The sequence below is a fragment of the Ogataea philodendri genome, assembly GCF_020536065.1.
Source record: "Ogataea philodendri strain CBS6075 chromosome Unknown scaffold11, whole genome shotgun sequence".
Classification (NCBI taxonomy): Eukaryota; Fungi; Ascomycota; class Pichiomycetes; order Pichiales; family Pichiaceae; genus Ogataea; species Ogataea philodendri.
The window spans coordinates 13,069-33,695 of NW_025763868.1; the positions used below are offsets into that span (position 1 = coordinate 13,069).

At 45.3% G+C, this 20,627-nt stretch overlaps 16 protein-coding genes across 16 annotated transcripts; 8 read left to right on the forward strand and 8 right to left on the reverse strand.

Moving 5' to 3' along the window:
* Positions 1 to 72: 72 nt before the first annotated feature.
* OGAPHI_001342 (uncharacterized protein) lies at positions 73 to 1,368 on the reverse strand (the record flags this gene model as incomplete). The annotated part of the gene is made up of 1 exon (XM_046202093.1): positions 73 to 1,368. The coding sequence occupies one exon, from the start codon at positions 1,366 to 1,368 to the stop codon at positions 73 to 75; it is 1,296 nt and encodes a 431-aa protein (XP_046063484.1).
* A 419-nt stretch (positions 1,369 to 1,787) lies between these two features.
* OGAPHI_001343 (uncharacterized protein) lies at positions 1,788 to 3,170 on the forward strand (the record flags this gene model as incomplete). The annotated part of the gene is made up of 1 exon (XM_046202094.1): positions 1,788 to 3,170. The coding sequence occupies one exon, from the start codon at positions 1,788 to 1,790 to the stop codon at positions 3,168 to 3,170; it is 1,383 nt and encodes a 460-aa protein (XP_046063485.1).
* A 28-nt stretch (positions 3,171 to 3,198) lies between these two features.
* OGAPHI_001344 (uncharacterized protein) lies at positions 3,199 to 4,662 on the reverse strand (the record flags this gene model as incomplete). Its single annotated transcript, XM_046202095.1, has 1 exon — positions 3,199 to 4,662. The coding sequence occupies one exon, from the start codon at positions 4,660 to 4,662 to the stop codon at positions 3,199 to 3,201; it is 1,464 nt and encodes a 487-aa protein (XP_046063486.1).
* A 396-nt stretch (positions 4,663 to 5,058) lies between these two features.
* Positions 5,059 to 6,549, forward strand: OGAPHI_001345 (uncharacterized protein; the record flags this gene model as incomplete). The annotated part of the gene is made up of 1 exon (XM_046202096.1): positions 5,059 to 6,549. One exon carries the CDS (start codon positions 5,059 to 5,061, stop codon positions 6,547 to 6,549), a length of 1,491 nt encoding a protein of 496 aa, XP_046063487.1.
* A 74-nt stretch (positions 6,550 to 6,623) lies between these two features.
* On the reverse strand, positions 6,624 to 8,429 carry OGAPHI_001346 (uncharacterized protein; the record flags this gene model as incomplete). Its single annotated transcript, XM_046202097.1, has 1 exon — positions 6,624 to 8,429. The coding sequence occupies one exon, from the start codon at positions 8,427 to 8,429 to the stop codon at positions 6,624 to 6,626; it is 1,806 nt and encodes a 601-aa protein (XP_046063488.1).
* Positions 6,991 to 7,302, forward strand: OGAPHI_001347 (uncharacterized protein; the record flags this gene model as incomplete). Its single annotated transcript, XM_046202098.1, has 1 exon — positions 6,991 to 7,302. The coding sequence occupies one exon, from the start codon at positions 6,991 to 6,993 to the stop codon at positions 7,300 to 7,302; it is 312 nt and encodes a 103-aa protein (XP_046063489.1).
* Positions 8,430 to 8,703: 274 nt separating the features above from the next.
* On the forward strand, positions 8,704 to 9,198 carry OGAPHI_001348 (uncharacterized protein; the record flags this gene model as incomplete). The annotated part of the gene is made up of 1 exon (XM_046202100.1): positions 8,704 to 9,198. One exon carries the CDS (start codon positions 8,704 to 8,706, stop codon positions 9,196 to 9,198), a length of 495 nt encoding a protein of 164 aa, XP_046063490.1.
* Positions 9,199 to 9,727: 529 nt separating this feature from the next.
* OGAPHI_001349 (uncharacterized protein) lies at positions 9,728 to 11,347 on the forward strand (the record flags this gene model as incomplete). The annotated part of the gene is made up of 1 exon (XM_046202101.1): positions 9,728 to 11,347. One exon carries the CDS (start codon positions 9,728 to 9,730, stop codon positions 11,345 to 11,347), a length of 1,620 nt encoding a protein of 539 aa, XP_046063491.1.
* On the reverse strand, positions 9,851 to 11,082 carry OGAPHI_001350 (uncharacterized protein; the record flags this gene model as incomplete). The annotated part of the gene is made up of 2 exons (XM_046202102.1): positions 9,851 to 10,840; positions 10,981 to 11,082. The coding sequence occupies 2 exons, from the start codon at positions 11,080 to 11,082 to the stop codon at positions 9,851 to 9,853; spliced, it is 1,092 nt and encodes a 363-aa protein (XP_046063492.1).
* A 44-nt stretch (positions 11,348 to 11,391) lies between the features above and the next one.
* On the reverse strand, positions 11,392 to 13,395 carry OGAPHI_001351 (uncharacterized protein; the record flags this gene model as incomplete). The annotated part of the gene is made up of 1 exon (XM_046202103.1): positions 11,392 to 13,395. One exon carries the CDS (start codon positions 13,393 to 13,395, stop codon positions 11,392 to 11,394), a length of 2,004 nt encoding a protein of 667 aa, XP_046063493.1.
* On the forward strand, positions 11,987 to 15,853 carry OGAPHI_001352 (uncharacterized protein; the record flags this gene model as incomplete). Its single annotated transcript, XM_046202104.1, has 5 exons — positions 11,987 to 12,017; positions 12,492 to 12,630; positions 12,694 to 13,081; positions 13,616 to 14,481; positions 14,743 to 15,853. 5 exons carry the CDS (start codon positions 11,987 to 11,989, stop codon positions 15,851 to 15,853), a joined length of 2,535 nt encoding a protein of 844 aa, XP_046063494.1.
* Positions 15,374 to 15,646, reverse strand: OGAPHI_001353 (uncharacterized protein; the record flags this gene model as incomplete). Its single annotated transcript, XM_046202105.1, has 1 exon — positions 15,374 to 15,646. The coding sequence occupies one exon, from the start codon at positions 15,644 to 15,646 to the stop codon at positions 15,374 to 15,376; it is 273 nt and encodes a 90-aa protein (XP_046063495.1).
* A 289-nt stretch (positions 15,854 to 16,142) lies between the features above and the next one.
* Positions 16,143 to 17,639, forward strand: OGAPHI_001354 (uncharacterized protein; the record flags this gene model as incomplete). The annotated part of the gene is made up of 1 exon (XM_046202106.1): positions 16,143 to 17,639. The coding sequence occupies one exon, from the start codon at positions 16,143 to 16,145 to the stop codon at positions 17,637 to 17,639; it is 1,497 nt and encodes a 498-aa protein (XP_046063496.1).
* Positions 17,156 to 17,500, reverse strand: OGAPHI_001355 (uncharacterized protein; the record flags this gene model as incomplete). Its single annotated transcript, XM_046202107.1, has 1 exon — positions 17,156 to 17,500. The coding sequence occupies one exon, from the start codon at positions 17,498 to 17,500 to the stop codon at positions 17,156 to 17,158; it is 345 nt and encodes a 114-aa protein (XP_046063497.1).
* Positions 17,640 to 17,876: 237 nt separating the features above from the next.
* On the forward strand, positions 17,877 to 19,502 carry OGAPHI_001356 (uncharacterized protein; the record flags this gene model as incomplete). Its single annotated transcript, XM_046202108.1, has 1 exon — positions 17,877 to 19,502. The coding sequence occupies one exon, from the start codon at positions 17,877 to 17,879 to the stop codon at positions 19,500 to 19,502; it is 1,626 nt and encodes a 541-aa protein (XP_046063498.1).
* Positions 19,503 to 19,517: 15 nt separating this feature from the next.
* Positions 19,518 to 20,591, reverse strand: OGAPHI_001357 (uncharacterized protein; the record flags this gene model as incomplete). The annotated part of the gene is made up of 1 exon (XM_046202109.1): positions 19,518 to 20,591. The coding sequence occupies one exon, from the start codon at positions 20,589 to 20,591 to the stop codon at positions 19,518 to 19,520; it is 1,074 nt and encodes a 357-aa protein (XP_046063499.1).
* Positions 20,592 to 20,627: the final 36 nt, after the last annotated feature.

Sequence of the window (20,627 nt, forward strand, 5' to 3'; positions counted from 1 at the left end):
ATTTTCAAGTCAAAATTTTGATACGGCATTAAGACTATTCTTGCAGTTGACCATCGAAGACTGCATCCTCTTCTATTCAGTTCTTAGGGAATCATACTTAAGAATAGTTTCAAGTAAAACTCGGAATCCAAGCTCAATCTCTTTCGGATCCGTATACTCTTTTGGGTTGTGGCTGATTCCATCCTTACTCGGAACGAAAATCATTGCCGTAGGGATCAGCCGATTTGTACAACAAGAGTCATGCCCGGCGCCACTGACCATATGGTGAAGATTGTCTTCCCCCACAATTTCCTTTGCAGAGGATTCAATGAGGGCGACCAAGTCTTTGTTAAATTTGTTGACAGGAGACTTGTATAGCGTTCTGCTTGAAACTTCAAGTGGAATACCGTTTCCAATAGTATTCAAAGCTGCATCTTTCAAAATTTTCTCCACCTCCTGTTCCATCTCTTGGTGAGCGACATCATCAGAATGTCTGATGTCAATTACAAAGGTAACTTTCTCGGGAATGACGTTCACAACTGCAGGCTGCAAATCCAGCTTACCAACGGTTGCCAAACCTCCATGAGACTTGGCCATTTTATTGATGTCCAAGATGACTTTCGATGATGCAAGAAGTGCATCTCTGCGGAACTCCATCGGAGTAGTTCCCGTATGCTGTGCAACACCCATGAATGTGACCTCAATCCATGTGTACGCCTGGGCGGAGTCGACAACTCCGATTTTTCTTTGCATGCTCTCCAGAATAGGACCCTGCTCGATGTGAATCTCGAAATGACATTTTAGAGGATTCGCAGAATGGCTGCACTCAATATCACCAAGGTATCCAATTCGTTTTAGCTCATCCTCGACAGTAGTCTTGTTGTCGTAGACATCCTTGAGTTGATACACCGTCTCCTTGGAACAAATCCCGGCCCAAACAGATGAGGCCATCATACTCATTGGAAATCTGGCTCCTTCCTCGTTGCACCAATCAACAAGAGTTATTGGATAGTTAGGAACGAAATTGTTTTCTTTCAAAGTCCTCAAAACTTGCAGTCCTGAAAGCACACCGTAAATGCCATCGTACCGTCCTCCTGTAGGTTGAGTGTCGAGGTGAGAACCCATACCGGTGGGCAGTGCACTGTTGTTTTTCCCAGGGTATGTTGCAAAAACGTTTCCAACATTGTCCACCTTGATTGAACATCCCAAAGCCTTTGTTTCTTGGATGAACCAGTCTTTTATTTGCTTATCTAAATCCGAGAGAGCGAGTCGTTTAACTCCCGTTTGGGTTGGATCAGACCCCCAAACACCGTGGGCCCCCAGCTTGGCTGTAGAGTGAATGGTCTCGATTAATTTCCCTGACTGTATTTGGAACCGTTTCGACAACATTTTCAAAGTGTACCTGTGAATTGGGCGAGTTTTATCAAATATATATCCCTGCGGCTTTTTCTTATCAACTTATCCGAGATCCGAACTATATAAGGAACTTGGATTATGTTGAACAAAATGTTCAACTTTTACAAACGTATGTACTATCGTTTTGTGGTTCTTCAACTCTCTATCTAAAGGGTGTGCAACTCTTCTTTGGATTGGATGTTGAAATGTTGAACAATGTACGGTTTTGATCTCATTCCTTACGGTACAGTTATTTCCAAAATAGGAAGTTGCGAAGATAACTATATATAATATCAAACGTGGAAGCAACTACCCACCTCATTTGGTCTTTAGCGATTTCCTTCTCTGAAAGTCCTTTTCTCATCAGCAGTTTTGGAAGTTGCGAACTTGCCATCAATATATAAGTACTCCTAATGCTAGAGAATTATTTCATGTCCCGCCCAATCAATATCGACCCTAACGAGGGGATTGATAAGGATTTTGATGCCTTGGTCCAGCCATGGAAACTTCCTAAGCCTCAGAAATATGCCTTCATCAATGGGGTCATTATTGATACTGATAAGGGAGTTGCAGTGAAGAAGAAGACTGTACTCACTGCCAACGGAAGATTTGAGGACATTATTTCTTCTTCAAAAGAATTTTCTTCAGATTACAAGGTTATCGATTGTGAAGGCAAGTTTCTATGTCCCGGACTCTTTGACAATCATGTTCACGTTGTCTCTGCTCCGGGAGAAACTGAACTTAGACGACTTTTTGATGTTAAGCGTGACACGGTGAATATGCGTGCTGCTAAAAATATTGAAATGATGCTAGCAAGAGGTTTCACTTCTATCAGAGACACAGGTGGGGCAGGATACCACTTTGTTAAAGCTATTGAGGAAGGAGTAATCAAGGGTCCGCGCTTGTTTTTCTGTGGTGGTGCTATTTCACAAACCGGTGGTCATGGTGATTTCCGCGATCGTGAGACTGCATCTGATGAGGTTGATTCATGTGCCTGTCACAGATCCTATCTGGGAGTTGTTGCAGATGGTGTTCCCGAATGTATGCGTGCAGCTCGGGATAACCTTAGAACGGGGGCTCACTTTATTAAAATCATGGGTGGTGGAGGTGTTGCTTCTCCAACGGATAAGCTCACCAACATGCAGTACACGGATGAGGAGATTCAGGCAATTGTTAAAGTTGCACAATCTTACGATACTTTTGTTACTGCACACGCCTACACCCCCCGGTCTATTCAAACCTGCATCAAAAATGGAGTCAAAGGTATTGAGCATGGAAATTTGATTGATGATGAAACTGCCAAACTCATTGTAAAAAATGGTGTTTATGTTACTCCAACTCTTATTACTTACAAGGTGATGAGCTCTGATCAATTTTCCAAGTTTTTGACCCCAGACTCGCTGGAAAAAAATAAGGTTATTCTACAATCAGGACTGGCATGCTTAGCAATGGCAAAGAAGTATCGTATTAAACTTTGTTTTGGCTCGGATTTGCTAGGAAGTCTCACTGGCTACCAAACGTTGGAGTTTTCTTTGAGGGCAAAAGTGCTTGAGGCGGCAGAGATTCTTAGATCTGCGACAATCACCCCTGCCGAGTGTTTGGGGGTGAGTGATGTCATTGGACAAATCAAAAAGGGGTACTATGCCGATTTGCTGATACTGGAAAATAATCCGCTCGAAAATATCGTCAGTATGGACAAATTTGAGACAAATTTGCTGATGGTTATGAAAGATGGAGTTATCATGAAGAGTAAGCTCGACTCCATTTCCAAGGATGTTAGTGAACCAGAAATATAGGTCTAAACCTTTTTATATCAGTACAATCTTAGTAACTATAGCGGTGATATAGATCCTGTTTATCAGTAAGATCATGGTCTGGATCATAATCTGGGATCTTGCCTTCTGCCTGCAGTCGATCACGACGACGATTCTCCCTGATACACATAAACCTGTATCCAAAAACGATGAGCTCAAAGACTCCCCAGAACGCAATGTTTGCAACCAATCCTGTGAAATATGTAGGATCCTTCGTGTAGTCCCACCATTGAGGGTAGACGATACCTGCTAGTGCGTATCCCACATAAAAAGCATTATTCACGATCGACTTCTTGGTGTTACCTCTGACGTTGGAAGCGTTCAAGCTGAGAAGGATGCAATAGAACGAGGTGATACAAGATCCGAGCCAGCCCCCAGTGATGACTCCCCATCCACTGCTGTGACGCATACAAACGAGCATGATATTTCCTGCTAATGGTACTAGTGTCAAAATCATGATAACTATGCATCTTTGTTTTGGAATCATCAGCAACATTCCAACTCCTATCCAAATCACTAAGAATTGGATTGCACCTGATGGCGAGGAATATTCCATTGTCTTGAACTTGTCGTAACCGAAGTCATTGATCATCAATGTAGAAAACAAGATCGGTCCCGACGTAACGGTGATCAAAAAGCCGAACAGGAAAGAGCTCCATGTGATCCAATCAGTTAGACATTCCTTTGCTTGACCCCAGTTCCAGCTGTCTTTCTCACCACGGTCGGACTCGGCAAGTATTCTATGGCTGGCTATTTCTCGTTCACGTTCGTTGAGGAACCAGGCAGTTGAAGGGTGCAACGGAATCAACACACAGAACAGAACTCCAGCCACCAAAGTGAACGCACCACAGACTAAAAATCCAAGTTTCCATGCTTCCATGGCAATAGAGTCTTCCCCTTTGCCGATACCATAGAATAGATATGTTCCGATAATTTGAGCAATTGCATTGCAAGAAATCCAGATAGCGGTTCTCAAACTATGTTCCGCCTTTTTATAGTAAACTGATGTTACAATCACAAACGACGGCGACACGCATCCTTCGAAAAAACCAAGGAAGGCTCTTAAAGTCATCAAGCCAGCGAAATTGTGAGGAGCAGCGTGTAACATACAGACCGCGGCCCAGATAATGATACATCCGCTGGTCACTGTTTTGATTGGAAACAAACTCAAAGCGTACATGTAGACAAACTGAGATCCAAGCTGAGCAATGTAGAAACCGGAGGTCAACCAACTGTACTGGTCTCCGTCGAGGTTGAGATCGGTCCGGACACCGAAAATAGCTGCATATGACAACGATGTCTTGTCTAAGTATTGCGAGAAAAACACCAAGCACATCAATGGTAAGACATAGAGATCAATCTTCTTGACAACAGCTCTTTCCTCCTCGGATGTGTAGGTGATAAAGTCTTTAGGGGTCTGGACAGGATGCACCTCGGCACCCACTTCATATTTCTCGGTAGATTTTTGAGACATTCGTGAAACGAATTGGTATACTGTTAGACGATTGTATTAGCTTATAAAGGTCTCGGATAAGTCGCCTATCGGTTCCTTTTGAAAACCATCTCGCCAGCGGATTCATGAAATAGATAAGTACAATCTCGGCTGTGCTGTGCCGAATGAGGAAGTTGCGAACGGTGCAGACAGATGTCACTTCTATCAAACAGCTTAGATGATCAGTTAATTTACCCATTTGAGTAAATGACTCCTCATCCCATCCATATTGCGCTCTGTATTGAATAGGATACCCGATACCAACTTTTGTGTAACAAAGCAAACTATCATCCCACCTTTAGTCGATTTTTGCACGTGACTCCAATTTTTCCTTTCTAATTCAGGGACTTTTTTTAGATAAGATATCATTATTGTGATATGGTCAAGTTTGTCTACGTGAAGTCGAGCCGTTCTTTTGGACGTTGCGATGATTGCAGAAGGCGCAAAAAGCGCTGCGATGAAAGGATTCCCGAGTGTGGATCGTGTGTCCGCAGAAATGTTCAATGCGTCTATAGAAAACCTAAACTGAAAAAGGTGTCATCACCGGGACAGAAAGTCACTTCCAAGTCGAAAATTGAAAATTCGTTTTCAGACTATCTAGACTACCAGTTGGATGATGTTGGAAAACGTTGGTTTTCGATTATTGAGAAATACATTCCGGCTTCTGGGAAATACCACCAGTGTTTGGAGCGCTTCATTCCTATGGCTGGGAGGAATACCTCGTTGTTGTACGCACTTTGTGGGTGGGGAGGAATACTAGAGTTGGAAGACCACAGAAGGACAAATTATTATCTCGAGTTATCTTTGAGTTTGAGCTCGGAGCTTTATTCCAAAGTGATGGGATCCGAAGGTTCCAAATCGGAGTTGTTAGAGCTTGCTGTTACTCTTACTTGTCATATGATGATCAGTTCATTCACCGGTGGATTAAGTGAATGCGAAATTGGCTTTCAGCAGTTGAAAAAGCTTTATAAACGGTTTGGGTTGGCCTCCTTTCTCGAAGAAACAGGGAATACTACATTGTCAATGATGTTATTACGATGGTTTTTCTACCACGATGTTTTGAAGCTCACGCCGAGTAGCAAGTTTGGAACCACATTCCCTCTCTCCGAGTACAAAAGAATCCTATCTTACGCCAATGATCAGCAGTTGATGATTTCCACATTGGATTCAAACAACCCGCTGATGAGTTGCTGTGTGCACCTTTTTTTGCTTCTAGGGGAGCTAAACAACTTTTATGCCGAGTTTGTTGCTCGCGAAGACTTCTTATACAAAACCTACCACGACTTGGCGGGGGGTTTGGTCAACAGAAGTCAAGAGGAGCAGTATCAAACCATCACTAGTTCTGCATACGGTGCCTACGAAGATACAAGGATTGAGTTCCATGACTGGGTTGATTCTCAAAGTCGATGCTGGCAGGAGAAAATCGATAATGCTAAACCAAATTTACCAGATATAACAAGTCTTGAGAAAGTGCAAAGCAACGAATTGCACTTGACATTCTTCGAGGCCATGCAATTGACACTGAAACTGTTTCTTCTTTCAAAGATTCGTCACATGTCTTCTCTCGACTTTGAGGTGAAGCGCTTGATGCTGCATTTGTTCAGGGCAATGAGAGTTCTATTGAACACTGACCTAAGCTCGTATTTAGGATTTCCCCTACTGATTGCAGGTGCCGTGGCTGCGGAAGATCGCGACAGATTGACTGTCAAACTGATCTATTTTGGAATCATCTCCAAAAACAGTGCATCCAATTTTGAAAGAATATGGGCAATCATTGAAGAGCTGTGGAAGACGAATGCTTACGGTCCACGGTTCTTGGATTGGCAGACGGTTGTCGATAAGCTGGGTTTGAACATCTGTGCTGGCTAAAATATACTCTGATTCTAATGAAAAAGTTACGAAGTTTAAAAAATTACATTTATTGAATTTGGAAGCAATAAGATTCATAGTTTGTTGAGAGCTGAGATGATCTCATAAACACCATAGGCTCCAGGATCAGGAGGAAAGTCCGTCTCATTATCATCAATTCCAACGTAACTGGCTCTACCAAGCTTTGGTCTGATTTTTCTGGTTCCCTCTGCGGAATCAAGTGCAACCTTGATGGATTGGTCAATATTTCTAGATTTTGAAAAGTCTCTGCAGAATGGAATCAGCACATCCATCACAGTGCGGTCTCCTTCTCTTGCCTTGGTATAGTTGCAGAGGTTTTCAATTGCATAGTCCAGAGCCTCAGCAAATAAATCTGGAAGATCGTCTTTTGGAGATGACTCCAAGATAAGCTCAAGCTTATTGGTAAGACCTTGTAAGAAAATGTATAAGATAGCCCCCAGAGTTCCTCCCATGGAGTCCTTGATCACTTTCAGCAGAGTGTTCAAGGTCAAAATTAACGAGCCACTAGAGGTGAATTTTGTGTTTTCTAAAGTGTCCAAAATGGCCTCCACCCCAATTTTAAGGCCCTCTCCACAGTCACCATCTCCCATCTTGGTGTCCCAGATGGTCAGTTCTGGTTCTTTTTCAATGATGTTCTGGACGGCTGTTCTTATAATAGTGTTCAATGTTTCAGGGTTGACTTTAACATCTCCTTGTTTCTCCACCTTCCGCGCTGACGAGTCCTCATCATAATGCTTGAAGTTATTGTCAATTCTTGAAGAGACATCAATTGGACTTGGCGACTGGTAATAATTAGCAGGCCAGTTAGTGCCCTTAACTGGTTTATCAAGGTACTCAAACAATTTTTCAACAGAAAACTTTTTGGTAGCAGACTTTGTGACATTGAATAAGGTCAAAGTAAAGATTTGAGCGTTGAAACTGGTAACAAAATGGCCATGGTACACTCTGCTGACCTCGATTCCATAATCATCTTTCAACTGGTGCAAAGTCTCAGTCATTAAAGCAAGCATTTCAAAATGCGAAACGCCACCTAAGTTGTTGAGTTGCAAGACAATCTTGTCACCCTTGTCGTACTTGAAGTATCCTCTCTCGGGATCAGTAGTGTCCAAAAGATACTTCAGCATGATTTTAATCAGTTCCTCGTTAGACGGGATCTGTTGCAATTTCTTAACACCCGGCTCATTGTGGACACCCAAGCCCAGCTCCAGCTCATTAGGCTTCAATTGACCCCAATCAGTAGTCTTGTCATGAGTAGGGATATGCACGTGATCTAATCCAGCATTAATGGAAGCAATGTTTGGGTTGACGCTGTTGCCAAGATCAAACACGGTTGAAATGTCATTTAGCTCGTCAGCACATGCACCCAAGACTTTGACCATCAAAGTTATACCACTCAAAGTTCTTCTTCCAACTCTGTCACTCTTGGATCTAGGAACGGCAACATCATCCGAGGTTCTCAGAATTCTGATTTTATCCTCACCATATTTACGGACCAGCTCCTGAGAAGCCATACCAAAGTACAGGTTGTCTCCGGTGTAGTTGGTGATTAGGAAAATAGTTCCTGCTTTGGAATGGACCACCTTTTCGGCGGCCTGAATGTTTCTGTAGTTTGGAGAAGCGAAGATTTCTCCCTGGACAGAGGCTGCCAACATTCCGTCAGCAACGAAACCGTACCAGCCAGGTTCGTGGCCTGAGCCACCTCCAGAAATCAAGGCGACTTTGTTAGAATCAAAACTGTTATTGTATAGGACCCTCTCTTTGGCCAGTAAGGAGAGGTTAGGGTTTTCGTAAACTGCTCCCTCAAGGGCCAAATTGATGGTTGCAAATGGGTCTTTTGGCAAAAAGTGTTTGGTAGACATGCTAGAACGACAAGACACTCAACGGTGAGTACCAGTATTTATACTTCCCCACAGAATCTGGGGAAGTTGGGGGAAGGCGATGAGCAGTAGGCTTCGACTCCAACCTGTCCTAACCTTCCGAATTAGGAAATTTAGGAGCTGATTCCTTGTATGGTCCGGTATTGAGAAGAGCACACCGCGTGTGGTGGAGATCATTCCAGGTAGCAAAGTTCGGAGCTTATAGAGCCACGTTATATATACCGCTTAGTGACCTGCTCCATGGCAACACATAAAAATGGCTGGTCAAAAATTTAGAGTGATCATTGGCAGCGATACTGCTGGCTACGACTATAAAGAAGCTTTGAAGAAGGACCTTGAGTCCAATCCATTGATTGAGTCTGTCACTGACGTTGGTGTTTTTGGAACAGACAAGGAGGTTGCATATCCTTTGGTGGCTATCGAAGCCGCCGAAAGAATCGCCAGAGGAGAAGCAGACCGTGGGGTTCTCATTTGCGGAACTGGCTTGGGAGTTGCTCTGAGCGCAAACAAGGTTCCAGGAATCAGAGCAGTCACTGCTCACGACTCGTTCAGCGTCGAGCGGTCGATCTTGTCAAACAACTGCCAGATCTTGTGTCTCGGCCAAAGAGTCATCGGACTGCAGCTGGCCAGAAGACTTGTGAAGGAATGGTTTACATATAATTTCGACGAGTCGAGTGCATCCGCGGAGAAGGTGGCCACTCTGGTTGACTACGAGAAGAAGACCCTTGGTAAAACCATAAAAGGGAATTAACGGAGTTGTATGAAAATTCTATTGTAATAAATAATTTCGTTGTCACAATAACAGTAAACAATCGTGGAGCAGTTGATGAATCTTTCAGCTGGAATGGAAGTGTAGCGAAGTCAGCAGTTCGCTTAAATTACCCTTTTAGGAACACATCCCCAAATTCATCGTGTGCCGCTCGGTTTATTTCTTTCGCGCAAACAATAGAGTTACGTCATGAATGCGTGGTTCGTGGATCTATTGTATACCCCAACCACTCAAAAACTTGGGGTATTTGGAGCGTGTTGCCAGGTGTCCTGGAGAAGTGCGGAGGCCATATCGTTTGAGGATGCATGTTGCAACAAAGAGGCCGGAGATTCCAGCAGAAGTTGCATGATAAATAGGATTGCAGTGCGTGTGGGGTAATTTTCTCTGGGTAAATGGTACACGGACTAAGATTGCGATGTACGATTTTTCTTCCTACCTGCAGACTGACGTAATTCCTTTTCCAACTTAAATATAAGAAGATTTCTCGCTTCCAAATCTTACAACATTAAACATGTCTTCGTCTATTAGTCCGTCGTCTAGCAACGCCGAGTCCCGGCAGTACCCAAAGTTTTTGGGCATGAAGGGCATCACTTTACAAAACATTGTCAGTTTGCTAGCATCTGTTGGTTTCTTGCTATTTGGTTATGACCAAGGTGTTATGGGATCGCTGTTGACATTGGATTCTTTCAAAAACACGTTCCCTTCTATTGACACTCAGAGACATCCAAATGCTGACACCATGCAAGGATTCACTATCGCTGTTTACGAAATTGGTTGTCTTGCTGGTGCGCTCTCTACGATCTACCTTGGAGACAAGCTTGGAAGACTTAGATGTATTTTTATCGGGTGTATCATTATGATTGTTGGTGCTATTCTTCAGTGCTCTGCCTACACTGTTGGTCATCTTATTGTCGGCCGTATTGTGACAGGAATCGGTAACGGTATGAATACCAGTACTATTCCAATGTGGCAGGCAGAATGCTCGAGAGCAGAAAGAAGAGGAAGTCTTGTGATGATTTCTGGTGCTTTGATCACCGGTGGTATTGCTATCTCTTACTGGGTTGACTTTGGCTTTTACTTCACTAAAGGTGCCATTTCTTGGAGATTCCCCGTTGGCTTCCAAATGATCTTCCCATTGATTATTCTTCCTTTCACTTTGAGACTCCCAGAGTCCCCAAGATGGTTGATCAAGAAGAACCGTGTTGAAGAAGCTAGATACGTGTTTGCTGCTTTGGACGGTGCCCACTTGTCTAGTGAGGAAGTCGCAATGCAGGTCCATGACGTGAAACAGTCTTTGTCTGAGGAGCACCTGGAAGGTGGTGACAGCTTCAACTACAGAAAGCTTTTCGTGCAAGGTGAACATAGAAACTTCCACAGACTGATGTTGGGATTGTGGGCCCAAATCTTCCAACAGATCACCGGTATCAATTTGATCACATACTATGCGGGTACTATTTTTGAGAACTACATTGGAATGAACGCCTTCAACTCCCGTGTGCTTGCTGCCTGTAACGGTACCGAATACTTCATTGCCTCTTGGATTCCATTCTATGTGATTGAGAGATTCGGAAGACGGAAATTGATGTTGTTTGGAGCTGCCGGTCAAGCACTTACCATGGCTATGCTTACAGTGACGACACACGAGTCACAGTACCGCGATAACAGTCACGCAGCTATCGGTGCTGCTGTCTTGTTGTTTATTTTCAACTCCTTCTTCGCTGTTGGATGGCTGGGTATGACCTGGTTGTACCCAGCAGAGATTACTCCATTGAGTATCAGAGCTCCAGCAAACGCTATCTCCACTGCTGGTAACTGGTCTTTCAACTTCATGGTGGTCATGATCACTCCAGTGGCATTCAAGAACATCACTGTTTACACCTACACCATCTTTGCAGTCATTAATGCTCTGATGGTCCCTGCAGTGTACTTCTTCTTCCCAGAAACTGCTGGCAGATCTTTAGAAGACATGGACGCAATTTTCGCCCAATCTAATCCATGGAGACCTTGGGAAGTCGTGGGCATTGCCAACAGACATCCTAGATCCGACCTGGGATTCGTTTCTAGCGAAAGCAAGTTGGAACAGGGCAAAGCCGAGTTTGGCACTGTTGAAAACGCTTCCGAGTCGATTTAATGATTAGCTACGTGTATTGAGAACATGATTTTAAATTCGTATTTTTAGTCGCCTTTACTCCAAAATTTCATTAGATCAGTCATACGCCACTGAGTGGACCATCCAGTGGATGATTCCACAGTTCGTAGGGCGTTGAGCAGTATTCCATACTCCTGCCTGGAAGTTAAAATAAGGCCGGCAACAAAAAGCGGTTGAATCGAATTACAGTGCGCTCCGTAATCCGAGTTTGTGATGGCAATCCCTATGATCCTTTTGGCGTGGTGCAGTAGAGACACGCTTGGGTACAAGCTGGAATCTGCTGAAGAAAGTGCAGATAGTCGTAGTGAATGTGGTTTGTTTTGCAGCATCAAAATACAGGACATGTGGTACATCTGATTGGAGGAGATGGCCTGGGTGTTTGCGAAAAATATCCGAGGAAATGACACCTTGGCATCGTAGACTTCGTAAGTACGGCCAAAGAGCTCTTCGTAAGCGGCTTCCCACCGCTTCAGGCGAACCCACAAGTCCAACCATTTGGACTTGAATTGGTCGGCCTCTTGTTCGCCGTAGATCAAGTTGACGACAAGGGAGGACAGATAAACAATGTAGTTTGCGTGCATTTCTGGCGTGTTGAAGGCCTGTTCAATCTCGTCAGCGGTCATGTACGGCAGAACCCAGTGCTCTGACGCAAGTAGTGTTGGTGACTCGTTGATGACAGAGTGGCAAACATCCATCCGAATAAACACCCAAAATGTTGCTCTGTCGATCTCATTGGTCGCGAGACCGGTTATGTTATAGCTTCTGAAGAGCAACACGCAGCCTTCCAAGTATTGCTTCCAGTTTGGCGGGTTTGAGTTCATCATCTCGAACACGCAGAGTATAACACACGTGATGATGATATAAATATCGTTAGAGGCATCGTTATAGGTTGGCACAAGGTGCTTAAGCGACTCATAATAAAGAGACTTTGTAAGTCCCTTTGGATAGTTGCTGATTTTGGAGTCGAGCCATTTGGATGTGAGTGCGAGAACAGCGTAGCGGAGTGCCTGTTTAGTTTGCATCTTTTGTGGAATTATCCGAGACATGGTCTTGTGAGTGTCAAACATGTCCAGACCAGCCCCGACGGTCTCCACGTAATGTCTGAGTAGCGAGATTTCCTGCTCAGGCTTCAGGTCCACTGGCTGGCTAAAGTCTTTAACAGAAAACTTCTCCACACTGACAAAGTATTCGGTCAACACTTCTTTGGGTGGATGGTTAATTTCTGGTGGCCTATCAAGTTTGGAGTTTGCTGTGAATGCATTAACGTACATGTACTCTCTCAAAATGTGCGAGAGATCCAAGCAGTTGTTTTCGTGCGATACTTGAAGATCTTGTGCGAACGGCTCCGTAGTGAAGAGGTCTGAATACAAGCCCATAAAAGAGCCGAAATCTGGCGGAGAAGGAGACTCGCCAGAATCGTTCGATCGAGACATCGGCGTCGGTTTATCGACCATTTTCAATTGTCCTGCTTCTGGTACAGCAGATGGAACATTTGTCTGCACTTGGTCACCACATTTACTACTTCCCGAAACGGTAGGCGTGAGCAACGAATCTAAAGGAGAGGCTTTTTTGGACCTGGACGACCCGTTCAGGCTTTTTTCGTCGTCGTTCAAGGACGAAGGTGGAGATAGTGGCCACTGGTTTTTTGATGACACCTCAGGTGACGTTGGCTCGAACACAGATTTGTTGGACACCGGCAACAGAACAGGAAATTCCGTACTTGGTTCGGACCTGGGGGCATTAGCACTTGGTGCTTTCTCCCCGCGTTTTTCACTCGTTCTCGAACGCAGGGACTTTCCCGACATGTTAATAAAGCTTGGCCATTTGCAATCCAGGCCACTAGAAGAGCAATGATCACACTTCGTCTCGCCATTGGCGTCGATATGTTTACCTTCGTCGCACTTCCGTCTTTTACGACGACATGTTAAACATCCTGTTCTCGCTCTCATCACCGCCGGTCTGGACCTCTGAGATTTCGATCGTGCAGCACTGTCGCCGACCCCGGACACTTTGTTGGTGGCGAGAGACATGGTTCCAGTTCCCAAAATGAATAATCTTGCAAGAGGAAATTTTGCCGTCCAACACAAAACACTAATTTTTTTTTGACTCCTCCCATCGTCCCTAAGGCAATCGTGGAGAAACCGTTTCCCCAGATTTTTGCAAATCCTTCCCAAAAAGGAAATTTTGCCTGACAGACCCTACCCCAACATCTTAGTAGTTTTGTGATCACTTTTATATCCACCGGTATAGTCCGTACTTGTAGCTTTTAATAATATGACCAACCCACTTGTTACTCATTCCGGGGACGAATCGCCCTTCGTGAACCCTCCAGGACCCCAGCTGCCTCCTAAGGCCCCAGACCTGTTCTCTCTCAAGGGAAAGGTTTGCGTGATTACCGGAGCAGGCAGAGGAATCGGATACACGGTTGCTGAAGGGTTTGCACAAGCGGGCGCAAACGTGGCCTTTTGGGACCTCGCGGCACCCGTCAAGGCGGCAGCCAAGGTGGCAGAAGAGAACGGTGTCGAAACCAAAGCTTACGGATGCGACGTTTCTGATGCCGACAAGGTCGATGAGACAATTCTACAGATCGTCAAGGACTTTGGCACTATTGACGTGTTTGTTGCAAATGCAGGAGTCAACCTCCTTTCCGGGTCGATCATTAATGAGATGAACAGAGACGGTCTGAAATGGAAGAGAATCATGGACATCAATCTGAACGGACTGTTTTACTGCGCTAGGGGCGTTGGAAGAGTGTTTGAACAAAGAGGCAAAGGATCCTTGATCTTTACTGGCTCTATGTCAGGACACATTGTCAACACTCCAATTAACCATTCCGCTTACAACACCAGTAAAGCAGCAGTCATACACTTGGCCAAGTGCCTGGCTGTGGAGTTCAAAGAGTTTGCAAGAGTTAATTCTGTGTCCCCAGGATACATCGACTCTGGTATCAACGACTACGTGGACCCTGCAATCCGCAAGCGCTGGCTTGAAGAGATCCCATTGGCCAGAGAAGGCCAACTCAAAGAGATTGTCGGGGCTTACCTGTTTTTCGCCTCGGACGCCTCTACATATGCGACAGGATCCGATTTGGTTGTAGATGGAGGATATACGATTAGGTAATTGCAATACAGCTACTATGGCCCATACACGACGAGGAACTCCGAGGTGAAAAGTTTTCATCCCGCTCTGCATGGCAATGTTTATTGTCCCCACAAAAAGCCGGGGTCAGCGTGGATGCACAAATTAGGAAATTTAAACGAGCCTCCGTTTCCCCACACTCGCCTACGTATCCGTTCTGAATGCTCATCAGGACACATTGCACAATCTACTCCGGCGCGAGATCAGCGTCTCCCCGTGTATAAGTACCGATAGGATAGCCTTGTTGTTGGTTGTAACTTTACAATGACCAGACCAAACTATTTGCCTAACCCTTCTTTACAAACTAACGAGCACCACGATCTCGAAATGGTGGAGGCCAAAGTTGGCACTCCCGGCCCAGGCGAGGTTGTTTTGCACCTGAGAGCAACCGGTATCTGTGGTTCTGATGTGCATTACTGGAAACACGGTCAAATCGGAGAACTCAAGGTCAAGGGCCAATGTATTCTCGGTCACGAAGCTGCTGGAGAAGTTGTTGAACTTGGACCTGGTGTCACCGAGCTGGCAATTGGCGATCGAGTGGCTATCGAGCCACAAAACCCTTGTGGTGAATGTTTCCTGTGTTTGCAAGGAGACTACAACTTGTGTCAGGAGGTTGACTTTTTGTCTGTGTGGCCATGTCACGGAACCATGCAGAGATACAGAACTGCTAAGGTCAAGACTTTATTTAAGCTTCCTGACAACATGACTTACGAAGAAGGCGCTCTTTGCGAGCCTTTGAGTGTTGCTTACCACGGAATCGAGAACGCCCAACTGGAGCTTGGTAGAGGTGCCATGATCTGCGGTGCAGGTCCTATTGGATTGGCTACTCTTGTGCTTGCTAATGCAACAGGAGCTACTCCACTAGCCATTTCAGACTTGTCTGCTGAAAGACTGGCCTTCGCCAAGAAGATCGTTCCAAGAGTCAAGACCTACCAAATCGACCTGAAGAAGACTCCTAAAGAAAACGCTGCCGAAATCCGTAAGCTGTTTGGTCCAAAAGAGGTGGATGCTCCTCCAAAGGTTCTGGAGTGTACCGGTGTTGAGACCAGTATCGTCACCGGTGCTCACGTTGTCAGAAGAAGCGGAACTTTGATGGTGATCGGTGTTGGAAGAGAAATCATCAACAACTTCCCATTCATGCATTTATCCTTCGGTGAAGTGGACGTCAAGTTCATCAACAGATACCACCAATCTTGGCCGGCCGTTATCAGACTGATCAGCGACGGAATTGTCGACGTGAAGAGTTTTGTCACCCACAGATTCCCTCTTGAGAAGGCCGCCGAGGCCATCACATTGTCGAGCGACCCTAAGAACGGTAGTATCAAGGTGATTATCGAGGACAAACTATGATTTTATACATCAATCGCCTTGCGTCGGCTGCCATCTACAGAATCTTCAAGATTGTTTTAATACCAACATTATCTAATCCCTGTATCTTATTGTTGATCTCGAGCCGCACGCATAGATAAAGCAGTCTTGGACGCAGAAAAAAGTAGCACACTCCGCACCAGATCGGTGTTGTTCATCCGACATTTGTAATCGTGTCTCTAGATAAGGCTGTTGCTGATAGCTGGAGCAAGCTGGGGTCAGCTGATTGCACAGGTATAAATACACGGGTCCTCAAGACCAGGAAGCATCAATGACCGACACCAAGGAAAAGGAAACTGTTGAGCTTTTGCAAGTGAACGAGGATCTCAACTCTTTGGAGGAGAATCAGAGTCCTTTAGATCACAGAGATGAGGTGCGTGTGGTCAACCATCAATTGGAAAGACGCATCTGTCGCAAATTTGACTTTACCATCCTTCCCTTGGCTGCGCTGATGTATCTGTTCAACTCATTGGACAAGTCTAACATCTCCAACGCAAAAACAGACGGCATTGAGACAGATTTGGGGATCCATGGCAGCCAGTGGAATAACATGTTGAGTATCTTTGTCGTTCCATATGTGCTGTTTGGGCCGCCTGTTTCGTATTTGATTAAGCGTTTCAATCCTGCCAACGTGATTCCTCTCACTATGTTTGTTTTTGGTAGCATCACGTTGCTGCTAACGTCTGCGTTCAACTACGGCTCGCTGCTAGCCGGCCGCTGTTTTATTGGAGTGTGTGAGTCTGCGTTCTTCCCGGGTATTCTCTACTACCTCACCATGTTCTACAGAAGAGATGAGCTGGCAAGACGGCTGTCGATTTTCTACGGTGCGTTCAACATTGCCTCGGCGTTTTCCGGTTTATTGTCTTTTGGTGTGTTCCAGATCAAAGACACCAAAGTGAAAGGCTGGCAGTACCTGTTTATCATCGAGGGAGGTCTCACTGTGCTATTTTCCGTTATCGGATTCATCTTTCTTCCCAGAAGTGTTGAAACTGCCAAATTCCTCACCGAAGAGGAAAGAGAGTGTGCTATCTGGAGAATCAAGACAGACTCCAGCTCGACAGAAAAGCTCACTTTCAAGGAAGCCATGTCCATCTTCAAACACCCGGTGTATTTGTTATGGTTGCTTCAGGAATTCTGCATTGGAGTGCCGTTGAACTCGTACAACAACTGGTTCCCACAGATTGTTGCTGGCTTTGGTAAGAGCACCGTCATGACCAACCTGTACACTGTTGCTCCAAGTGTCTGGGGTGCAACAGCGCTCATCATCATGTGCTTCTGCTCGGATTACTTGAAAATCAGATGCGCGTTTGCCCTAACTGCTGTGACTTCCACTCTGATTGGGTTCGTTGTTCTTGGATGTATCGACACCCAAACGAACCTTGGTCCGGCATATTTTGCTTGCTTCCTGATGACTACCGGTGTTGCTGCGTCGTCAGTGCTGACGTCCACGTGGTATGCCAACAACACGCCAAACGAGTCGCGTCGTATCGCCATAGCGTCAATTGGAATCCCAATAGGAAACGCCGGAGGTGTGGTTGCCACCAACATCTTCAGACCAAACGACGCTCCCAAGTACACCCTGGCTTTGGGAATCAGTGCTGGCTTTGGAGGACTAGCTGCGCTCATCATTTGCACCATCACTCTGTTTATGGTTTTCGACAACAGAAAACGCAACCGGCTACAAGGAGTCAAGATGACCTATAGAGATGTTCCAACGTACATGCTGGCCGAGGGCCCGAACAACCCTAGCTTTAGATGGATGTATTGATTAGCTACCGGTGCACGGATGCGATGCATTTTCCGAGTATTTTTCTCACCCTGTAGAAAAATTGTGGCACCCCCTCTGCGGACAAGTTGCGGAAACTGGGTGCCGTTTTCAGTGTGGCTTTACCGAAACAAACAAGGTTTTTTTGTTCTCGGCTGGCAGATTAGAAGCAGGCACGACTTTTCGTAGGTCTGTCAAACTATATAAGATGAATTCAGTCCGAGCAATGAGGACAGAGAAATGTCAGAGAAGTCGGAAACCAAAGCAAACGAATCGGTGAGATCGAACTCTGTTTCGAAAGTCGAGACCAAGTCTGGCTGGAAAAACTGGTTTGCTTCCACCAACGATCACCGCGAGATCGATAAGAAGCTTGCAGATGTGACTCTCGACCTGATCGACCAAAACGGGGGTAAGGTTGCAGAGCTGACTCCTGAAAAAGAGAAGAAGCTGAAGTGGAAACTGTGGTTGACGATTTTGCCGTTGGTCTTCGTGGTGAACGCTACTTTGTTCATTGATAAAAACGCTATTAGCTACTCCTCCCTGACTGGAGTTTTTAAAGATATGAAACTCACTAAAGAGGACTACAACAACACGCAGACATTTTTCTATGTTGGCTACCTAGTTGGACAGTTCCCATCGCATTACCTGTTCCAAAAGTTCCCGATATCCAAATATTTGACCGCAGCTACTGCGTCCTGGACTTTGCTATCTTTCTGCACCCTTGCTTCCAAAAGCTACGGCGGATTGTCAGCATTGAGATTCTTTTTGGGTTTTGCAGAATCCGGAATCACTCCCTGTCTTGAGCACACGATTACTATGTTTTTCACCATTGAAGAGCAAGCCATTGTCAATCCAATTTTCTGGATCTCGTGTCTGGGAGTTGACGTTCCTACGGGATTTATTGCCTATGGGTTGCAATACACCTCTAGATGGAGACCTTGGAAATGGTACTGGACGTTCGTCGGTATCATCTCGGCGATCGTGTCTACTGTGTGCTTCTTGATCTATCCAGACAACCCTGCTTCGTCCAAGCTTTTCTCGGTGGAGGAAAGAGTTCATATTATTGAGCGGGTGAAGAAGTCGTCTAGATCATCTATTGAGCAAAAAGTGTTCAAGAAGTACCAGTTCTTCGAGACATTGAAAGACCCTGTTAGTTGGTTGTTCTCTTTGGCCATCTTTTTTAACATGTTGGAAAATTCGACCTCGTACCAGTCATCCATCATCTATACCTCTCTGGGATTCAACAATTTCACCACCACTCTACTGATGGTGATTCAAAAGGGGTTTGCAACCGTTTGTGCAATTGCAGGCTCTTTACTGCTCTGGAAGTTTAAGAAACAGTCGACCTTGGTTGCCATAGTGTTTACGTCAATTTCCTGGTTAGGCGCATTGCTGGCAATGTGCTTCCCATACTCAAACAAGATTGGCATCTTGGCTGGAGTGTTCCTCACAAACGCTGATGGAACAGCCTACATTATCATCTTCTCACTATGCACAACCACGGCTGCTGGCTACACCAAAAAGCTCACGAGAACAATGATGTTTATGTTTGCCTATTCCATTGCTAACTTTATTTCTCCACAGCTATGGCAGCCACAGTACGCCCCAAGATACTATGTGTCGTGGGCCATTATGCTTGCGCTCTCCTATACATCATGCCCAGTGTGTCTGCTCATTATTAGATTCATTTTGATCAGACGCAACAAGGCAAGACTTCAAGCTTTAGCGGAAGAGGAGGACGACGACAGTGAGTATGGATATATTGACGTGACAGACGAGAACGGAGAGTTGGTTCGCCAAAAGGTCGACGCCTCCATGTTGGACCTCACAGACTTTGAGAATAAGAGATTTATTTACCCATTATAATCGAATGATATACTACTATCTGACCCATGGCTCGTACTCAGGCTTGTTTTTCTGATCCCACATGCTCACAAGTAGCTTGCGATCTCCTTTCCAAGGATCTCTACCGTGACTGACCTGGTAATTATCGACAATAGCAATATCTCCTTCTTTCCACTGATGATGGTAAGCAAGATCGATGGACTGTTGAAGCACCTCATCAAGATATTCAGTAGGAATAGGCTGAAGGTCATCATAGCTCAAGGCAGATGTCTTTTTCGAATCAGGAGGACTGTATTTCACATCAGCATAATAGGTGGCTATGCTATTGAAAAAAGCAGGATACGACTCAGAATCAGACACTTTGTACTTGCGGATTGGTCTGGAGTGTTGTCCGACAATCAAGTTGTTGTTGTCGTCCCATTCGAAATCCTCGCTCACAAACTCGCGAACCAGCTTTGCTGCTTTCTCTTGCCGTGTCTTTAGATCTTCTTCCGGACGGAGGTCTCTACCGAAGCAAAAGAAATCGTGCCATGCAGTATGGTTCGGCGACACATTGGCCCAAGTCTGACGCATGTAAAGACCCCTGTCCGCTAGCTCAGTAAGGAACTTGGGGTATTTCTGATCAATCTTTTCGAAAAACTCTCCACCATGGACTATTGGCGTTGTTCCACCCTCGGCGTCGTACCTGGTACAAACAAAGAAGAGAGTTGTTGGATACTTGTTAAACCGCGAGAACTCGTTGTGTTGATGGATAGTGTTTTCACTTGGGCCCTCGTTCGCCGTGGAAAGTACGTCTGTGATGATTGTTCGTTTGGCAGTAACTCCGGTCTGGACAAACTGCTCTTCGCCGCTACTTTCGCCAATTGCCCTCACATACTCCGATAGAATCTCAGGGTCTGTTGTTCCTGTGTTGCGTAGAACAATCGCTCCGTGTTTCTTCAACTCTTCACGGAAGAATCCTGTCGATCCCAGCTCGTTCAAATACGCAATCACCTCTGCCGAACTGTGGCGTCCATCGTCGTTCTTGACATCGTACGCTGCTGGAAACTCTTCGCCCCTAAAGACATGAGCTTCTGGCAAGTTGATTCTCTCCAGCTTAAGAACAGTCATGTTACTTTTGGTTCTAGATCATATCTCTAAATATAT